The following is a 21,598-nucleotide window of genomic DNA, read 5'->3' as shown; positions in this document are numbered from 1 at the left end:
CAGTGTGCTAATCTCCCCCCCCCCCCCCCCCCCCGTTCCGCCCCCTCCATTTGCCGGCAAGGGGCAAAGAAGGAGAGGGAGTTTAGCAGAGACGCTGCTGAACTCTCTCCCTTTTCCATTAGCTCTCATAGGCTCCAATAGGAGTCTATAGGACCAGCCAGCATATTTTGGACGGAAGATAGGTCCAGACCCATCTTTTCCGGACGGTGTAAAAGCGGCCGGCCAGAATGCACTCTGTATGTATCTTTTCTGGATGAAAAATTGCCCATCTGAATGGATGCATTGGAATCCATTGCATCAGATGGTTGCGATTTCTGGCCAGCCTTTTTGGGGGGGCAAAATTGACACAATAAAATGCTCCTGTGAAGGCAGCCCTAAGGATATGTTTATATGGCAGGGAAATGCTGCAGAAATTCCGCAGCATTTCCACATTCCAATACAGAGTCAAAATTCACACCACTGGTATAGATTTTGATTTGAAATCAGCTGCGTACCTGCGAAGGAAGCAATAACAGCTGAGGACTTCGGAGGTGAACACTGTACCTTCTGAAATCAGGTGTGGGTACGCAGCTGATTTCGGCAATAATTCTGTTGTGGATGCAGAAAGGCTACAGAATTTGCCACAGAACACATGCCATAGGTCACTTCCACACAGGCGCTTTTTACACCGTTTTATCGAGCGTTGTTCCTCGGCAGAATAAACTTGGAACCAATAAGACACCTGCCCAAAACTTTTGCACGGCACTGTACTTTATCAATTCCTCATGGTTTTTAAGATCTCTGCTTGCAGTCATTCACCTGGAACCTTTATTGCGTACTTCCAATCTGTCCTGGTTATGTAAAGACACAGAGGAGGACTACTGGTTAGAAGACTGAATTCTGGAACTGTACTCCAACTGTACTATGTACTCAGCTATATCTGATAGTCCCACAGATGAAGTAGCACTGCACATAAGAAAAACACCTCTCCATTCAAGCTACTGTAGTGTCCCAGAACAACATCCTGGTCGCCTCCATAATTCTCATACATGTATTATCTCATGTGGATGCACTGTGCAAAACTGTCATGTCATTTTCTGTATGTATGTTGCACAGCTTTTCCAAAGTTTTTCTAAGTAAAGTTTTACCTGGCCTCAACCGTTCCTGATGACCCGAAGTACCATACACTTGTCTAGTGTTTATTACTCAGCCGCATAGAATAACGGTGTGGGAAGGGTGGCGTCACGACGTGATATACATATATCCTTCCATAAGCATTCCCCCTCTAGTTACCACTCGGCTACACCGTGACAAGGACTAAGCCTCCGGGTCCAGCGGCTCATGTCCCCGTGAATTACAAGTTCTGACGTCTGACATGTATATAATACCTACGGCTACTACTCAAACCCCCCCTTCTCCTGCAAGTTGCACTACTCTTTACTGCAATTGTGCAGTGAGGAGGAACTGGGGGCTCTGGATCCCCATTCTATTGATTAGTATGAGTCCCATCGGTGGTGGGCCCCCAGCGATCAGAAATGTATCCCCTATCCTATGTATAGGTGAAAATGTCCGTTGTGGCAAATTCCATTTAAATGTGTTGAAACTGCAACACCCCTTTAGAAGAGAACCCTACAATCTGACAATTTTGGTGGGAAAAGTATTACATGAAACCCAGAATATGATATCTAGCCAATTCGGCTCAATAAATCATTCAAGGAGGTGATGAAAGGGATCATCTAAACTGTAGAGAACTGAGGGCATTATTCCAGCATTAATAACTTAATTGCAGCCGTATGGGCAGAGTTCACTGACAAGGTGTTCTTAGGTCTTCCGTTTAGGGATGCTCTCTATTTAACATCTCATCATCATCTATTGCTGATTAAGACTGAGTTATTTTCAGCTACACTGCCCTGTAAGAGGCGGGGAGGGGGATGCGGAGGAGGAGGAGGAGGAGGAGAAGGGGGAGCTGGTAGAAGTATGTTCAAGTAGTGAAAAGAGTCACATCAGCCTGGGCTCAGCAGCTGGGAAGAGAAGAGCAAGAACAGCTCACTGTCCTCCAAACTTTATGGAACATGATATGGAAGATATGAGCATGTACGAGAAGGGGGGTGCTAAGAAGTACTGCATAAGGGGAAAGCACGTAGCTGCTATTGTAGCAGCAGTGGTGGTGGTGGGACTAGCTGTGGGACTGGGAGTAGGACTAACTTATCCAGACCCATGCAAAAGCACCAATGGAGATGCCACTGAATCACCTGCACCCAGTCCTGCAACATCTTTGCCCACTACTACAGTACACCACACTACAATACCAGCACAAGCTTCTGAAGCCTGCCCAGTGGAAAATAATGAAAACGGGGACTGGAGTCAGTTCCGACTTCCAAGTTACATTTACCCCCTGCACTATGACCTGCATATCCAGCCTGAGATGGATAAGGATACATACAATGGTACTGTGACCATTTGGCTAAATCTGACTCGCCAAGGTATCAAACATTTGTGGCTACACATCAGGGAAACAAGAATCATAGGGCAGCCCAGGCTGAGAGATCGAAATGACCAAGAAATCCCCATCAAGCACTGCTTTGAATTTAGGCGCCATGAATATGTGGTGCTGGAAGCTGACCAAGATCTGCAGCCCAATGGCAATGATAAAGACGACAGCTATCGCCTGACACTGCAATTTGCAGGACAGCTGAATGGCACCCTAGTGGGCTTCTACAGGACTACTTACCAAGAAAATGGAGAGACCAAGTAATGTATCTATGACCAACTGAGATATACACATGATTATATATATATATATATATATATATATATATCTACACACACACGCATACAATTGTGATTCCAGCAAATGCCAACCTGTGTCTAGCATTGGTGGACAAAGTCACTATTAGGCATGCTACAATGTAGAAGTTAATATCTGGGGAAGTTTCTCCAAGATCTCATTTCCTTGCAATCATGTGGTCCCTGACAGTAGCTATTACATAGATTCAGCAGTTACTGTGTAAGTGTATAGTGGCTAAGATGTAGGTGGTGACGATTATGCAGTCACACCTTAGGTAATGGTTTCTTATTTTTCTATTTGCCTCATTGTGGCGTTATGAATGTCATATGAAAGCTGAGGGCCCTCAATGTAGTATACCTCTGTTGCAGATCATCATTATCACTAGGAAAGTAAATAGCAATAACAGAAAGTTTTTCTCCTGTCATTGGAACAATTTTCCTGCCATTTTTGTTCCAGTTGTAGCATAATATCTCTCCATAAATTCCTATATGTCTGCATGATTTCTAGTTTCCAAATTACAAGAAACTTGAGAGCAAAAGCGAAATGTTTAAACTTTTTATTCAAGTTTATTGCATTTCAGGTAGGCTCTGATTACTTTAATAATAAGATTTTGTAATACAGTTAGGCTGGGTTCACACAGGGCGGATTTGCCGCGGAAATTCCGTCCGGAATTTTGCCGCGGCAAGTCCACCTGCGGCCACTGATCCCGGGATTAGCCAGCCATGTGAATGAGATTTCTCAGAAATCTCGTCCACACGGGACAGCGAATCCGCCGCAGCAAAGCCGGCAGAAGCCGGCGCTGTGGCGTAGATTCCCCTGCCGCAGCATGTACATTTTTTTCTTCTTCCGCTGCGGCCGCGCTTTCCTCTATGGGAGAGCCGGAAGAGCGAGCTGCCAGGCCGCTTCAAAATCCGCTGTTAGGTGCCGCGGGTTTTGAAGCGGCGCTTCTCCCGGCGGAAATCTCGCGGCCAAATCGCAAGATTTCCACCGGTGTGTGTGAAACCCAGGCTTAAAGGGACTCCATGCTTCTATTAATTTGGGTTACAAAGGATGTAACAAAAGCCCGTCTGTGTAAATAGCCTGCATATATACAAATCAGTGTGATGGCTCTCAGTTTATAAGGAGGGGGGCACCGATTGACGCTCCAGTATTATGCCATATAGCACAAGCTGTCTAAAACGGATAAAAGATAACAGATATTAATTGTACTTTGTATCATTTTATTTACTAATAAACTATCAATTCATAACAGTAAAATAATGAAATTGTGGATACTTTAATACAAATGTATCCATATGACGGTGCTCTCTGAAGTATGTAATCCAGCACAGCTTAATAAGTGAAATTAGTTCATATGGGGTATATATTCTGCACTCGTACTCATTGAACTGTGGTAGGAGCTACGGATTCCTCACACCATCTCTGCTAAAACTTGGTTTTGTCAAGTGTCCAAGGTACTGTTCACTACAGCTGGCACACACATCTAGCACTCTGTCATTAACTAAATGTTATTTAAGAAGCACATCATGTCGAAGGCACTTTAACTTGCTCTATTTGGAGGGAATTTGTCAATGAAAATTCACTGTAAATAATTGAATTACAGTTTTACAGAGCCGCATGCTGCATCTTTGCCAGATCATCCATTTATATTTCAAGTCTAAAAGTTCAAGTGTTTGATGGCATTTAGCTCAGGTTACCGTATAATTGCTGGGCAGGTATTTATACAACGTGCGTTCCTCTAGTTCTGTAGAAATACTAACAATATCAACTGTATATGTTCAGTCTCCTTTTGTGGCGATATTATGTATTATAGGGTACATAGCTTCTATTAGCTATGGATGGCATCATCAACAACTTTATTTTAGAGCCCAAATGCCACTTTACCATACTCTAATCAATTCACCTGAAAAGGGTTGTCCAATTATAAACTGTTGATAGTAGACCGGCGGGGGTCTGTCACCAGGGACCTCTGCCGATCAGCTGTTTTTTGGGTTGGTGATTTTTGCAGGAAGCAGACAGCTCCATTCCCACTGCACTGGCCAGGCTTTGAATTGCAGGGCATTCATTTCAATAGGAAATTATCCTGCAGTACCAAGCCTGGCCAATGCAGTGTGAGTGGGACTGTCTGTCTGCTACAGAAATCAACTCAGTGGTGAATAGAACAGCTGATCAGTGGGGGATCCCGGGAGATGGACTTCCTCTGATCTACTATTAATGACCTATTCTAAGGAGAGCCCATAAATAGTTTACAAATGGACAACATCTTTAAACTGCTGAGGAGGTCATTTATGACAACCTGGGTCACCAGGGCTTTAGTTTGGTACTGGTGACCTTGCACAAAGTGTTTTGGACATGCGGAGGCAGTGAAGCGAGCAATTGCCCAAAGACGGGTAAAAGTTGCCTACAATCTATGTACACTATCAATAGTTGTTTTATCTCAGTCTGGTCTGAAAGACTAAGTTTGTATATGGCAGCGGTTAGTACAAAACTTTTCATATATCTACCATCTGCAAATTGAGTATCAAGGAACCCTAGGTAGAGCAGAGTCCTGGGTCTCAGTTCAGTACTTAAAGGGGTATTCCTATTTGGGACTTTTCAGTCATATGTTATATCAACCAGGTGTAATAATTCTTTATTATGAGAATTGGAGAATCAGTGTAACACAGTCCTTGTCTGTTTCTGTAACTCTTACTACCACATACAGCCGTCCCAGGGGTTGTCAGGCTTGGTTCTGTAGATAGATATGTTTCCGTAACTCACGGAGAAATATTCTTATCGCGGTAATGTAGTCTGAAATGGGAATACCTCTTTAATCAACAAGCAGGTGTATTGCCTCCAGAAGTATATTACAATCCATAACTGCATTTACAATTCAGTAGGAATCAGAGCTGAAATCTCTCAGCGTTCCTTATTTGCACAGACCTTGCTCTGGGAATTTGCATGAGGAACTCCGCTAACTTGTTAGAGAGGTGTCTGACAACAAACTTATTGTCTGTTTCTAATATCAGCCAGCAGATGGGTGAATGCAGCTGTAGGCTATACTATACCCAGGATTTGTATAAAACAAATCATACAATTTACAAACATACCCAACTGTTTGTGTAGATTATATGTATGTATGCACTGTAAAATCATGGTTAACAATCCGACATAAGGCAACATCTGCATATGTTTGTATGTTCTCCTTGTGTCTTTGTGAATTACTTCCCACACTACAAAAACATAATGGTAGATTAATTGAAGAACTATGAGAGTGTTTGTGTATGTCTAGCACAGAATGAAGCAGGAATACATTAAGTGATTGCCACTCAATGACTATGTATGACTTCTATTTGCTGAGGCATTATGAATGCAATTTAATTTCTTGGCAGGAAATCTGGGAAATTGCAGCATAACTCTGCTTCTACCAGTTCTTCCAGTTGTCAGCTGTAATTTCCAAGATGACTTGCCAACTAATGAAGAGGAATTTCTGCTGGGAATTGAAATCTGCAACATTTGGGGTGATAAAGTGATGATACGGTACCCTGGGAATTGGGCATCTTCGTTGAGTCACAACTTTATATAAATTCCTTCATGAATGGGGTTTGCATTTTGACTTAGACTGAAAGTATAGAAAGAACCAGAGGTGGCATAGTAGCATTCATGATGTTGCTTGGTATTGTGGCAGTACAGGCTTGTGCACATCTGCTAGTAGAACGGGTTGTGTAGTACATTATCTTTTAGAATGTGGCTTGATGATCTTGGGATGACTTGGGTGTTTTACTCGTTTTAGAGACTATAAAGTTTTAGCTAGTTGGGGGCAGTAATGTGGACCTTCAGTTTATGGATACACTCCACTATGTATATATAAATATGGCACATGCTTTGAAAGTCATAGTTGTGTTACCCGCTTTCTTGAACATTTCTGTTATAGATAGATGATACGCAAGCCTCACTAGAGATAATTGCTGCATCCTGAGAGTAGAGATGTACGTTGGGTAGTTTGCTGCTCATGATAAGATTTGTACAGTCTGAGACTACATTTTACACGGTATGACCTGTTGGGCGCAGATGTCCAACAGGTGATTCCGTGATGATTGTTCCCGTGCTTTTAGGGCCCTTTTATACCAGCCAACAAATCGTTTAGATTTTCTCAATCAGCAAGAATCAGAACAATTGTTGTTCAGTACAGAAGTACACACAGACTGAACGACGAACGATAATTCCTTTGCTGTTCAGTTTATGCATGCCTGAAAACAGAGCGAAGAGTTGGTCCGTGAAAATGGGCAGTTGTTCATAAGTGAATGGAGACAGGCGGCCGGAACAATGTCAGGCCCGCTACGCCTTCATTCACTCAACGATGATTGTTGGTGTGTAAAAGCATTGGACTGAACTATTGGGCATCTGCACTTGACAGATCGCCCTGTATAAAAGGAGCCTAGCACAGGAATGATCATCACTCAGTGAATGGAGGTGGAGTGGGCCGGAGATTGTTCCGGGCACCCACCTACATTCACAGTAAACAGGCCGTCGCTCATAGATGAACGACGACCTGTTTACACCGGCCAATTTGTCCTTCTGTTTTTAGGCATTCATAAACTGAATGAATAAATTATTGTTCGTCGTTCAGTCTGTTTATGCTTCTACACTGAACGACAATTATTCAGATTCTAGCTAATTGAAGAAATCTGAATGATTTGTTGGCTTGTATGAAAGGGCCCTTAGTTTTCATACATTCAGTTTGCTTTGGGCAGCAATTTGATAAAATGTGGTCCATCTTTGCAATGAAACCCATTAATGGGAATCCATTGCTGCTGCAGAATCTGTGCTGACATGCTTGGTGAAGACATTGCAGATCATTTCTAAAACCTATTGTACAAAGCTACTCAAGAACCAGAGCACTGCTTTAGTTTTCACATACAAATACAAGGTGGTAATTTCAAATCACATAAAGGGACACAAAGTAGCAATATGCTTAATCCAGCAGTTTGTGCAGTGACTTTTTGAGTCTTTTTGAATCATGACTGATCCCATTGAGCATAATGGTTTTTGTATTTTTTTGTACCGTGGGTATACCAGCAAGATATAATGACTACCATCCAAATAAACCTCTGAACCCAGAATTTACACCACATAGTTTTCAAATAATTTACCGACAGTCGATCCTATTTTTTTTTCATTCTGATCAGATTAAAAAAGGTGTTGTAATAATTGGATTGAATTACCAAGGAAGGGGGACCAATGATAACTTTACAGGGAATGTCAAATTCCCATCCACTATTTTGGCAGAATGAGGGTAGCCCTTCATGTCAACCTATATTCTATTAATGTGCTGCTGTCAAAGAAATTAATGATGCCAATTAGCACATGATGACTGCTTCTGTCAGCAGCATATCTCCCTCAGCCTGGCAGGGTTAGTATCAGATTATTCCTGCTTGCAAAGAAACAATTCTGGTTAGAGGAATTGCTATAAATGATCTTCCTGTGTAGAATGTATAAAATGTCTCCAAACTAGCGCTTCATTGTAGAGGTTTAGATTTAAAGGGTCACTAACTTTTCAAACTCCTGCTTATATAAAAGCCAGTGTGCATGGCATTTAAAACTTTGACAGTTTTTCTATAACGACAGACTGCAAAATGCCACTTTTTTTAATAACAACGCATCATCCAAGTGGAGGTTTTGCAGAAAGAGAAAATTTACCCTCAAATCCTCTTCCTAAGACCAAAAGAGAAGGGAAATGCTGAATAGAATGCTTTGGATCATTCATTTTGGAAATAAGAAATCACAGCTTTGGCCTGTCCATATCTAAATTGATGGTGGAGTTCAGAATGACAAAATTTAAAGCTTACCTAAACTTAAGGTGACTTTTTAGAAAAACCTGTGTCTGTGTACATGAGGAATAACACTATTTCTGACCCATATATGACTTTTCTCCTGTATTTATCACCATTTTCTCTAATTCTCTGTGTTTCCTAAGCTAATGACTGTTATGATGTCTCCCATAAACTGCACACAGAGAAGTAGATATTATGCTCTCCAATCATTATCTCCCATATGCAGAGAAGCGGCAACAGCATGGAAGACATTAAAGAGAAGTACTGAGCAGTGTAGATGTGATTCCAGTAGCTATGAGACAGTAAAACATTATCTGCAGCAGCAAGTCTACGTCTCTCTCCATCCTTTATCCTTCCCTTTCCATAGACTGGTCTTTCAAGATGGATTTTAGAAGAGACTACAGTGCCATTAACGGGGGTGGGGGAAGCCTATATTACAATGTATCTTACTGGTATAATTGATTTATGCAAAGACTGTTGAGAACTCAGTGACCCGTACCATCTTGAGAAGGTTTAGATTGGCTTATGGGATTCAAAGTAAAACCTACCATGTACAACTTATAATGCTGGTGTCTTCTTATGCATCAAGGATCCTTTGAGCTTCCTTTAGATCCAGAGCTGGGGTGTGTCTGCTACTTTTTCACCTTTTTTAAAGCTACACCAATGCATGGATATTGTAATCAAGAGCTGATTAAATGCTATGATAGTGTGAACTACTCAATGAACTACTGAGAAAAAGTTGAAACAAGTCACTTGTTCTAAGAAGTCATTTAGAACACATCAGTGGAATGACTCTGCATCGTTAAGAGCCAATCATTTTGAGTTCGTAGATGGAAATTATTGTTAAGAGTTATTTTTATAGTCAGTTTATTAAAATTAGCATTGCATCTATGGACGGACAGCATTGTTGGTAAATGTTACAAGTTCTGCTCCGCTGTTTTCTTCCACCTCTAAGTAATACACAGATCTCAGCAGGCTTATTCTACAAGAAATGACACAGATTTTATTTTCAATATCCGAAATGCTAATATGTTTCCAAAAAGTTTCAGCATATATTTTTGAATGCCACTATTAACTCTTCTGGAACGTGACTTTTTATAATGACACCGGCTTAAAGGCAACATATGAGATGGGATACATAATATATCCACTGTTGACATCTGTGTTTACTGGATAAAATTTTTGACCTCACTGACCTTTTGGCAAAGTATGAAGTTGGGCAGAAGAGAATGTGAAAAGGTCAACATGTTCAAGTATTTCAAGAGTCTGCATAGGCTCTGATGATTTTAGCTTTTACAGAACATCTTTAGTATGTACTATGATTGCACTTTTGGTACCAATTCCCTAGTTTTACAACCTGGTTGTTAAAGATAAGATTAGTGTTATTCCTTAAAAAAGAAAGATAAGATTAGTGATTAGCAATTTTAAGATAGCAAGTAGAGTTGGCAAAGTTTTCCAGTAACACAAGATCAAAGGTAAACTTGTCACAGATGGACAGATCCAGTGAATCATTCACTTGAGTGATTCTTCTAAGGCGGTAGAGATGAGGAGGTTTGGTAATATATAGTAGTTGCCAATGAGTGACTCAAAATGTTAGAATAATTTCCATTTTGTGGAAACATTAATTATCGGATTTCGCAGTATAGGATAAAACAAATTATAGAGGTAGAACTTGACATCAGATTAATACAATACACATAGTTTAAGTTACACATAGTTTTCCATATCCGTACTATTCTAGTACGTATATGGAAAAATAGCAAAAATTGTCTACCTCTAAAGATGGCCATAGATCTTCAGTTCTTAATCATGGCACAAGTTGGTTTGGCTAATAGCTAGTCTCCCCGACTCTCTCATACACTTGTATGCATGAATGTGTTCTCAGTCAGGAGAGGGAAATAAGCCACTGCTATACACCTCTGACAGGGGTTTATCTTTGGTAAAAACAAAGGATTAGGAATGTTGAAATCCCACATGCTCAATCCTTCTTTCTCCTGACATCTGCCATCTTAGGAAAGCCATCGTCTTGGCTGAGTCAGCTGAGTTTGAAATCCATAGGAAAAAAAAACCATTGACAACATGATTGTTAACAGCCAATTGTCAATTTATTTCTTCATTCCTAAAAAGAATAACAGAGAAACGGTACAATGTAGAAATGATTAGATAGTACTCATTTTAACCAATGTCGTCTATGAGCTCTGGTAAAGCTTGTCAGTTGTAGCCCATAGACTCTAGTCATTTAATCTCATTTAAAATGACTGGATTTGTCTAATTTCAAAACCTATGTCTATAGCCAAACTATTTGTAATTTTGGTACCTGGATCGTGAGTAGATTTAATTCCATTTTGTTTTACTTTTTGGTTGATCTTAGGATGTCTACAGACCTACCAATGTTCATTCTAGACAAACACATAGTCCTCAGATTGAATGTGACCTGCTTATAATGTGAAATACAATGATGCTCCATGTCTACTCTTCTATAATCTTGAAAGATTAGGTCTATATTGTTGCTATTAACACAATTTGCAATAATTATTATGTATCACTTAACCCTTTCCAATCCACTGTCTGACCTCTAAAGACATTATGATTTAAGGCTGTACAGCTCCGATGTTGAAAGACATCCGACGGGGTTCTCTTACTGTATATTGCCAGCCTCTCTGCTGTCGGAGCCTATCCAACATGTCACCTCATGCAGTACTGGCTTTAGCCAGCATATAGCGCCGTTGTATAATGGCAGAAAAAGAGTAAGCCTCTTAGGAAAACCAGGATACAAATTGGATTGGAAAGGGTTAATTGCCATACTTGGTGTGACCGCTAGTGGTCCGTTGCAGCATATACTTTTACTAGTATATACAAGTTTCTTACCATCTATATTGAAATTTGCTTCGAAATGAATGCTCTGCTGTTACAGAATCAGTATTACTACAAACCTTGATAGCTGTATTTTATATCCTAAGCATGTCTGTAGTTCATCACATACTTAGAAGACTACCAGCATGATTTATTGTGTTTTCACAAATAACATTTGAAGAGAGGAAAGCAAGTCTTGTCATTGTCAGCACAAATAAACTCAACATAGTTAAGATTCCTCGATAATTAATCCTGTGGAGGGGTTGGTAAATTTGTATGTTAATTATCAGCATGCATTTTGAAGGCACATGAGTTGTTTGCTCTTTATATGCTGTTGGTTTCTGTTTTAATAGGCTGTAATTAACATGTTGAGATTATTCTAGTCATTGACAGCCATATGTTAGGGTAGTTTCACATCTGCATCGAGGGATCCCTGTTTTCTACTTCGTTAGGGGAGCAAGAAAGGGGAATCTCCATGGCCGAATAGCTCAGTATTAGGATGGAACCAAACAACGATGAACCAACCCCATTGACTATAATGCGGTTTGTTCGATTTTTGCTCAACTGTCCAGATTTTAGTTGGAAGAAAAAGCGCTGTATGCAGCACTGTTTCTTCCAGTATTTACAGTTAGATCTGCAGTGGAACATCTGACCGAAGGTCCCGACGCACATGGGAAACCACCCTAAGATTCAAAATGATCACCTTGTATAACCCTACAATCAGACAGTATACTTAAACATCCCTGTTAAAATTCGATGAAATTATATGTTAAAAAAATACTGAATATTGTAATTTTCTTCCCAAGGAGCATTGCAGCTACGGATCATGAGCCAACAGATGCCCGGAAGTCATTCCCATGTTTTGATGAACCAAATAAAAAAGCAACGTACAATATTTCCATTACGCACAAAAAAGAATATAATGCTCTCTCCAATATGCCCGTTGAGGTAAATATGAAATAATTATTTGTCAGCTGCCCATAATCATATTAATCCATCCTTGCCATGTTATTATCATTTTGGGCAGGAAAATCATTCTCAAACAAGTTGTGTCCACTTAAAGGGCCACCTTAGTGATATTTTTTATTTATTCATTATGTAGCTATCCCCCAGTACATATAGCTCAGATAGTGTTACCTGTGTTAGTTATTCCTTTCTATCAGAATCTCCCAGACCCTTTTTCCTCAGATGGTCATGTGATCTCATTCTTGCCAACTCAGATCTACTTGAATTTAGGGATTCGTTTACTAGTCAAATTATTATTTTGTGTTTTGCTACCGTATTACATGGATCACACGGATTATATGGATCTACCACAGAAACTGCATAGGGGGAAACACAGACACTAGAGATGAGCGAACGTACTCGGTAAGGGCGATTTCGCAATCGAGCACCACGATTTTCGAGTACTTCACTACTTGGGTGAAAAGTACTCGGGTGCGCTGTGGGGCGGGGGTTGCAGAGGGGAGTGGGGGGTAGCAGCGGGGAACAGGGGGGAGCCCTCTCTCTCCCTCTCCCCCCCACTCCCCTCTGCAACCCCCCGCTCACCCACAGCGCACCCGAGTACTTTTCACCCGAGTAGTGAAGTACTCGAAAATCGCGGTGCTCGATTTCGAAATCGCCCTTACCGAGTACGTTCGCTCATCTCTAACAGACACGACTGTCACACAGCTCTAAGTATCTAGTCGTCCCTCTGACTAGATACTTATGTTGGGTAGTTTATTTAGGTGAATATAGAAGGTAATGATAAATAAATTGATTAACTTAAGCCACATGTACATGCAACAATTATCACTCAAAATTCGTCCAAACAATGGTGTAAATGTGCACCTATCGTGCATTATTCATTCACTGTTTGTTCATCACTGACTTCAAATCAGCATAAAATCCATTGTCCCCGATAGCAGGGACCACACACTGAGTTCTCCACGGGGAGCGCTGATAACATTGAATTCAGCAAGCAGCCCACAGCAGAACAAAGGAGGTGTATTTAAAGAACTGACCACCTGCTGTTCTCTTAATACATGCAAATGAAGTTAATAAGCTACTAATGACAATTAGTGCCCATTAGTAGCTTATGCAGAATGATCGTTCAAAACTGTCACTCAAACTACCTTTTGAATGAATTTTGAGCGATCATCTTTGCGTGTAGATGGAGCTTTACTCTCTACCCTGCAATTGCCATTTCAGAGGTGGATGGTCAAGCAATTGTGTCCCTCTCTTTCCCCACGCAATTGACATTTCAGTTTTTTAAACATTGAGGGCTTGATCATTCGTCCCCATATTACAGATAATCTGCCTGTGTAATCATTAATAAGTGCTGATTGGCATGGTCATTGTTGGTTGGTGCTCCTTACCACAAACAGACAATCTGCCCCAGTAAAACCACTTTTAAGGAATGCATTATAATTGTCTATGAAAGAATCCTACTAGAGCAAAAGAAAAACAAGTAAATGATATGGGATAAATCCTTTTGATTATCTCAAAAATCTTTACATGCATGTCCCTTTCCCGAGGAGCATCCTAATATAAAAAATATAATTTGGATTACTTGTCAAATAAAGGAGGAATATTCACATATGATGCCAGGTAAAAGAGTTTGTCTCAACACAGTTCATCTCAACACCATTCAGAAAGTTGATCATCGATGTAATACATAGATAATACTAATCCACCAAATTATAAACTGCTCTTACAGAGCTGCTCCCCATTCTGACTCATAGAGGAAGGTGCAAAGCGAGGGGACCTTGACACCCATGACATTGCAAATAAATCTATTGCTACATGGTATGCTTCTGGGTTTGAAATTAGTTTGAAGTATATTCGGGCTCTGAAATAACCTAAACCATACACACAACTGGATGTGAACAAAAGTTATCTATTTATTAATTGACAGGCAGCAGTTTTTATAGAGGCACGTCTCAATTACAATAATTCAAATTTATTATAATTCACCTATTACCATTAGTTCATAAAACTTAACACAAATCTGAATATGCATGATAAAGAATTTAACATCTAAAACGCCAAACAGACACGCCCAGGTGCAGTCCAACATACATGATTGACTTCTTGGAACACGGTTATAGGAATTAAAAACATTAAAATGCTTAAGAATCAATGGAGAACAGGGCGCTATGACCCGGCCCATCGAGTCTGCTTTCTCAATTTCTGAGATTGGAATGTTCTAGCCACCAAGTTCCCCTTTATTTTTTAGTACATTTCTGCAAATCTTGTTAAAGGAAAAATACAAAATGGAAGAAACATATTGTAAAATATGTAGGGAAAGTGGAGTCATATTAATTTCACTAGAAACATCCATAATATGGTATATGGACCGAAGCGGTCTTTCCATGACAACATCTTTAAGTCATAATTTCCACAGTAGGAAATAAATGTAGAAATCCTGTGGGTTTACGAGTTATCTGTCCACTCAGGTTTGCAAAAATGGGAGGTTCCAGACAAAAAGAAAAAGCTGCAGATTTTAACACCAATATATAGTCACATATATATTATACTGCAGAAAGTCTTAAAGCAAGTATTAGAATAATATGAACTGACAATGTTATAAGCTTGCCTAAGATATGCATATACAGTATGTGTCCTACATAAAACAGGAATGCTATATACTTCAGCCCTATTTCAAGGTGTAACAGTATCTCTAATTCTTTTTTTTCTATTAGAATATTCATGATGACGGAAGTGGTTGGGTCCGAACATATTTCTATAAATCAGTGCCTATGAGTACATACTTGGTTGCCTTTGCTGTCCACCAGTTCACATATGTGGAAAGATTTTCAAACAGAAATATTCCTGTAAGTAGTAATCTTTTAGAAAACAAGTGCTAAATACTCTTCGTTGTCATCTGAGCTACTCATAGTTTACTAGGGAATTGATCATTCCTACATAATTAAATGTACTTCCTGATTGAAGGGGGTTATCTAGTTTAGAAAAACTATCCTTTAAGGAATTTTAGTCCCCTCCCCTCCCCCCACCCCTACCACCACCACCATCCTTCCAGGATCCTTATCTGTTAGCCAGAGTAGAGATCAGCTGCACATCCTTAGGACCCGGCTCATACAGTACATTGATTTCACTGAGAGCGGCATAATGGAAATTCAATACTTGCTGTCAGCTTCTCCACTGGATTACAGTTTATCGTTGGGGTTACAAGGAGTGAGACACTCTGTGTTGAGTTTATCCTTCGGAGGACTCTTCTAGAGTAAAGGAATTGTGCAAAGCAGGCAACGCTCTAAACATACTGAAGACACTTAAGTTGTCCATACAGGGTCTATAACTACTAGTCAAACAATCAGTTAGGACTCCCTACAGTGATAGTGGGAACAGCGAATGCCAGGCAGCCAATGCATTGCTTATCTCTCTGGGGAGCAAAGGATTGAGCAGATCAAAATCCACCCTGCCCTGTCCGTTTTCCCTGACTTTTTATATCAGGGGACTATTAGGCTCACTCTCATCCAATGATTATTATTTTTTAATTGCAGCTAAGAATCTATGTGCAGCCACAACAAAATGAAACGGCAGTATACGCAGCCGACACTACAAAAGTTGTGTTTGACTTTTTCGAACAGTACTTCAATATGGACTATTCTCTTCCAAAGTATGGTATGTGTGTTCCTTTGTTATTAGCAGGGTGGGCACCAAAGTACACAAAGATTTGCTTAAAAAAACAAACTGTTTTTCCTATTTGAACTTTGGGAATAGATTTACAAATTGGTTTGTCATTGTCAGCTATTAGGCTATATTGGGTGAAACAATTATCTTGGTTTGAAGTTCACTTTTGACAAGTGTAAGAGAATAATCAGCAAATCATTGCATTTTATCCAGTAGCAAATCGGGGAATGAGGAGAAATGATTTACTCATCACTAATGGTTACTTTTGTCTAACATCGTTTGAAATCATTTTTGAGACATGTTAATAATTGCAAGGGTTAATCACATATTTCTATATCCCAAAATATAGAGTTTATCCAAAATATAGCCAGATCCGGAGTTTATCCAAAGTATAGTTAGTAGAGATGAGCGAGCACGCTTGGAAACAGCAGTTACTCGAGCGAGCATCGCTCATCTCGAGTAACTGACTACTGGTCCGAGCGTGCTCGGTCGTTAGCGGCGGGCAGCAGGGGTGAGCGGGGGGAGAGAGAGATCTCTCTCCATCTCCCTCCCGCTCGCCGCCGCCCTCCCCCGAGCACGCTCACACCAGTAAGCAGTTACTCGAGATGAGCGATGCTCGCTCGAGTAACTGCTGTTTCCAAGCGTGCTCGCTCATCTCTGATAGTTAGATCTATGCTGCATCTTTAAAGTTCATTCGTTTCTAGTAATAAAAGTTATGTGTGCGCTCTTAGGGATCGTTCACATGAGGGAATTTGCATATCTAACTTCTAAGCGAGAAAAATTGGGTCTATTAGAACCAAGGGTTTCCTATGGAAATGTTCAGATGAAGGAATTTTAGCCATGCAAAAAAATCACAGCTAAAATAATCAGCGACTGAAATTCTCTGCTGTGCAAAAATATGGGTCTTGACCTATCTTTGGTGCGCAGAAGTGTCCATAGACTCCTATGGGAGCTGGAAAAAAAGGGAGGGGGTTGGTTTAGTTGCGTCCAACACTCAGAAAGACAGATGCCTGTATTTTACACATTAGAAATCATTAGGAGGATTTCTACCCACCGAGGGAATTCCAAACAGCACCGCATTTTTTCTGTAACATGCCGCTCCAGATCATCTGAATGGGCGATTTAAATGCTAATGAAGCTTGGGACTGGATGTAGGAAAATCATCTCTTCACGCGATTTTTAGTGGAGTTAGCCGCTATTTTTTTGTGCGCAGAATTGTTGCGCGATTAGGTCCCTCGTGTGAACGAGCCCTTAATATGTATAGTATTTCACTTGTGAGAGCAACAGTTTATATATCCAGAGCTACTCTTCATAGTAAATACTAGAACAGGAAGTTGTCAGCACAATCAGCCATTTTGGAGGTCTAAACTTCCTTGTTGGCAGATTGCAACATTCATTTTTAACACTCAATGTTCATTTGCTCAGATAAATTTATCACTTTATTTTCTGTAAGTTCTGTATAGAATCAGGTGCATAAGGTTAACATCACACAGGCAATTTTACAGCCTATTTTGCGCACATTGCTTTGGGGAGGTCGCGATCCTTGCACGACTTGTGGGACATTAATATATACACCAATATTGTGGGGACGTGTATGTGCATGTTAGTACCTCTTAAGTATCTGTAAAGGTTACTAGCTTAGTAACACCATCTGTGAACAATATAGTCACACTCAGTTTGTGTTTAGTATTTATCTCCCACAATTCCTAAAACATTTTTATACCTTCGTACTTTTACAATTACCAGCTTTCTCCTTCCCAAAACAACAGTAAATAGTTGGTAGATGCCTCTTACTATTCGCTTTTGTGGTCTGTCTGAGATGAGATTTTACATTGTTTTGGTCCATGACAGGTAAAGTAGATAATGTCACCTTCAAACTCTCAAGTTAAGAGACTCCGTCTGGGTTTCCTTCACTTTTTGATGGAAAGAATCAATAGTTTGAGATCAAGTTTTAGAATTATTTTCAAGCTGAATATTTTTAAAGAACTCTATATTTGCAACAATTTTATTTATAAATGGCATATTCACACAGAAGTAATAATATATGAGGTTATAGGACTAATTCAAGACACCTCTCAACATATATGATTATACCATTGACCAAAGGTTTTCCATTGATGGAACCATGACAGGCTCTATTATAAGCCAATGGAGTCTGTTGTCACCATTTGGTTGTGTCATATATGACATATATTATAAAAAGAAGTCATGACGCCAGTATGAACAGAACCTTAAGGTGCCCATGCACATTAGACTACAGTTAATGAAAATGGACAATTTCAACCATAATGAACCATAATCTCATCGGGCAAAATTTAACAACAAACGATCATTTCAGCCAATGGATGACACACCATCATCATCTGGAAAGAAGTTGACTGTGGTTGAAATTTTCTAGCAAAGATCTTTCATTGATGAAAGATTTTCAATAAAGGCATATTACAGAGGGAACATTTGTCCTTCACCTGGTGCCATTGAACGTGTATCATGGTTTGAATGACTGTCCAATATGGTCTAAAATGTGTATGACTGCATCTGTAATTCAATCGCTTGATGATTGTTCGATCATCTAGCTATTGTGTAGGGCCATCGTTAATATACTTCCTCTATGAAAATCTCCTAAAATCTACAGTAGGAGGTACATTCTGAGTTCTGATAATCAACTAGTTGATTTTAGGCTTAAAGAACATTTTGCAACAATAGAAGTACATTCTGTTCACTTTTGGCATAGAATTAAAGATGTGTTTTCTTTGGTCACAGTGCTATCTTAGGGCTTTTTCGCTTTTCAAATCCCTATACCTGGTACTGGATGGGAACCATGGACCCATATGTGCCGTCTCTCCTTCCCATCTAGCAGATTTTTCCCTGTTGCACTGTCAATCAGGATTGATAGTTTACATTAATGTTCAAAACAAAAAAGTAGGGGAAGGACACTTTACGAGTTCGAGACTGCATGCATAGGATAATTGGTGCGCTCACCTTACAAGGTTGTATATCACACAACACTAATATCACTTTCATTGACATATGGTCTGGACTGCTACCGGCTTCTGGACATTTTTGCAATAATAAATGGTACAGCTAGTTCCAACTGAAAACAATAGGATCTGTTGTGCCAGTAGTCAGTTTCCTTCCAACTTTTATATGAAAAGCTGGAGTTATGCGAGTCTGAGTACCGGTCTAATGCAAGGTCATTATTTTTATATCATGCTCTGAACAATTTCATAGTTTTGTTCTTAAGGTGAAATGCCTTAGTTTTTTATGTGTTTCAGAATTTCTTGAAAACTTTGTCATTGCAACATTGGTTTTGTTGAGAAATCTAAATTTTTGCATTCACTATAAAGTAATTTTATTGTTTCGCTTTTTTTTCATTTTCTTCTCACCTAGATCAAATAGCAATACCTGATTTTGGCACTGGAGCCATGGAAAACTGGGGACTGGTCACATATAGAGAGGCAAACTTGCTTTATGATCCTAATGAATCTGCAACAGTTAATAAGCAGAGAGTTGCGGCTGTAATTGCTCACGAGCTTACCCATCAGGTATATGACTGAGCTTCATAGGTTTCATGACCATTAATAAAGTGATTTTCTGCGACTTAGGATAGGTCGTCAATAGTTGATCTACAAGGTCCATTGCTCCAAATCCCCACCAATCAACTGATTGAAGAGGACATGGTACTCAGCAGAGTGCTGCGGACTCTTCTCAGGCCTATGACATCATTTACACTGGTCACATGGGCTGAGAGCAGTTCTGTTCTTTTCAAGTAAATTGGACCAAGCTGCAATACTAGGGACAGCCGCCATAGAATGTACGGTGTAGTGGACTGAAATGACAGCAGCACGCATCCCCATTGTCACTTCAATCAGCTGATTAGTGGCAATCTTGAGTGGCGGACTCCAACCAATCAACTATTAATTTACCTATCCTGAGGATAGGTCATCAACATTTAGGGCTTTCTTCTGGAAATGACTCCCCCTGGTGATAAAGGATAGAAATAGAGAAACTGACAATCCAGCAAATAGCTGATCACCAGGCCACTCAATGCAATAATTGCTGGTTTGGTGGTCCTGGAAGGTGTGTTTAGGACAACAGAATGTGGAATATATTACTTAAAAGAATATATTAGGAAAAACAACAGACTGACTACAAGTTTACCATAAAATGTGTATTTTAGTTATCTACTTGGGTTTTACTAATAAAGAATATGTTTTATAATTTAGCATCTATTGATTTCAAGACAAGGTATATTGATATTTAGAGCAGTTACTGTGTACTTGTGTCTAAGGCCACTGTCACACATGCGTTCAGAAAACCTAGCTCAAAATCGTGGCATTTTACAGTGATTTTGAGCTGCATTTACATGGTACAGTATTTGACAACGCTTTTTAACGCACCCCATCATTGGGATGGGTTATGGGATGCATAAAAAAATGCTGAAAAATAGAACAGACAGTGCTTGAAAATCGCGATGTTACAAATGCCACATTTGAGTGCAGGTCTGAGAAGCAAATCAAAATCAATGGGAGCGTTGTACCTCGGGACGCCACGCTAATGGTGGTAAAAAGCGGAATGTGTGAGAGTGGCCATAGTCCCTGATATCTGCTAATCACTTTTTTCTATGCAGGATTGATAAAAAATTGTCCTGCTTGTTTATTGCAGTGGTTTGGAAACATAGTGACGATGGACTGGTGGGATGACTTGTGGCTTAATGAGGGCTTTGCCAGCTTCTTCGAGTATTTAGGAGTAAATTCATCAGAACCCACATGGAACATGGTTAGTTGATTTTCAAGAAAAGAATATATAAAATATATATATTTACAAGCATTTCCATGCCATTTTCAGCAACATGTTTTTTAACCATTTTTGGTTGCTAAACACACGTAAGCCAGATATTTGCTATTTTTTAATTGAAGAATAAGATGTTCTCTACACACACTATAGCAGCTTTATCAATACATTTACAACAGTTCAATACTATTCAACAGAGCAGAGTGACACAAATAAGAGCAGCTCTCTAGAGAACCCAGTCCATCCATGTATTACATGGCCAAATACACTGAATGGCCACTTTATTAAATATATACCTGCCCTTTCATGATTGGAGCTTCCCTGCATGGATTTTAGACATGTGACCCTGGAGTGACTCATAAAATCACATGAGCAAGTTTTCTGTGGATCAGTATCAGTCAGAATCCTCATTAAAATGGGAAAATTGAGCAATCTGAGTCATTTCCAATTAGGCATGGTCATCGATGTTAGACTAGCCAAGGCATGAATTTCAAAAACTTCCAGCCTTGTTGAGTTCTCTTGTGCAACAGTATTGAGATTATACTGACAATGGTGTGATCAAGGAAAAACATCCAGCGAAATGCCATCCTGTAGATGTAAATAGCTAATTGATGAAAAGTATCGGAGGAAGATGTTGAGAATAGAGATGAGCGAACCTACTCGTTTCGAGTAATTACTCGATCGAGCACCGCGATTTTCGAGTACTTCAGTACTCAGGTGAAAAGATTCGGGTGGCTCCGGG

At 39.9% G+C, this 21,598-nt stretch overlaps 1 protein-coding gene across 1 annotated transcript in view; it reads left to right on the top strand.

The window, feature by feature from the left end:
- Window positions 1-2,002: 2,002 nt before the first annotated feature.
- Window positions 2,003-21,598, top strand: part of ENPEP (glutamyl aminopeptidase) — a 50,326-nt gene continuing 30,730 nt past the window's right edge. The window contains exons 1-6 of the mRNA XM_066573829.1: window positions 2,003-2,730; window positions 12,240-12,381; window positions 15,117-15,248; window positions 15,936-16,056; window positions 19,453-19,607; window positions 20,728-20,841. Coding sequence (XP_066429926.1) covers window positions 2,045-2,730; window positions 12,240-12,381; window positions 15,117-15,248; window positions 15,936-16,056; window positions 19,453-19,607; window positions 20,728-20,841 — 1,350 coding nt within the window. The 5' untranslated portion in view covers window positions 2,003-2,044. The remainder of the gene's footprint in view (window positions 2,731-12,239; window positions 12,382-15,116; window positions 15,249-15,935; window positions 16,057-19,452; window positions 19,608-20,727; window positions 20,842-21,598) is intronic.

Source organism: Eleutherodactylus coqui, chromosome 7, assembly GCF_035609145.1.
Source record: "Eleutherodactylus coqui strain aEleCoq1 chromosome 7, aEleCoq1.hap1, whole genome shotgun sequence".
NCBI classification, from domain to species: Eukaryota; Metazoa; Chordata; class Amphibia; order Anura; family Eleutherodactylidae; genus Eleutherodactylus; species Eleutherodactylus coqui.
This window is presented reverse-complemented; position numbering and strand designations above follow the sequence as displayed.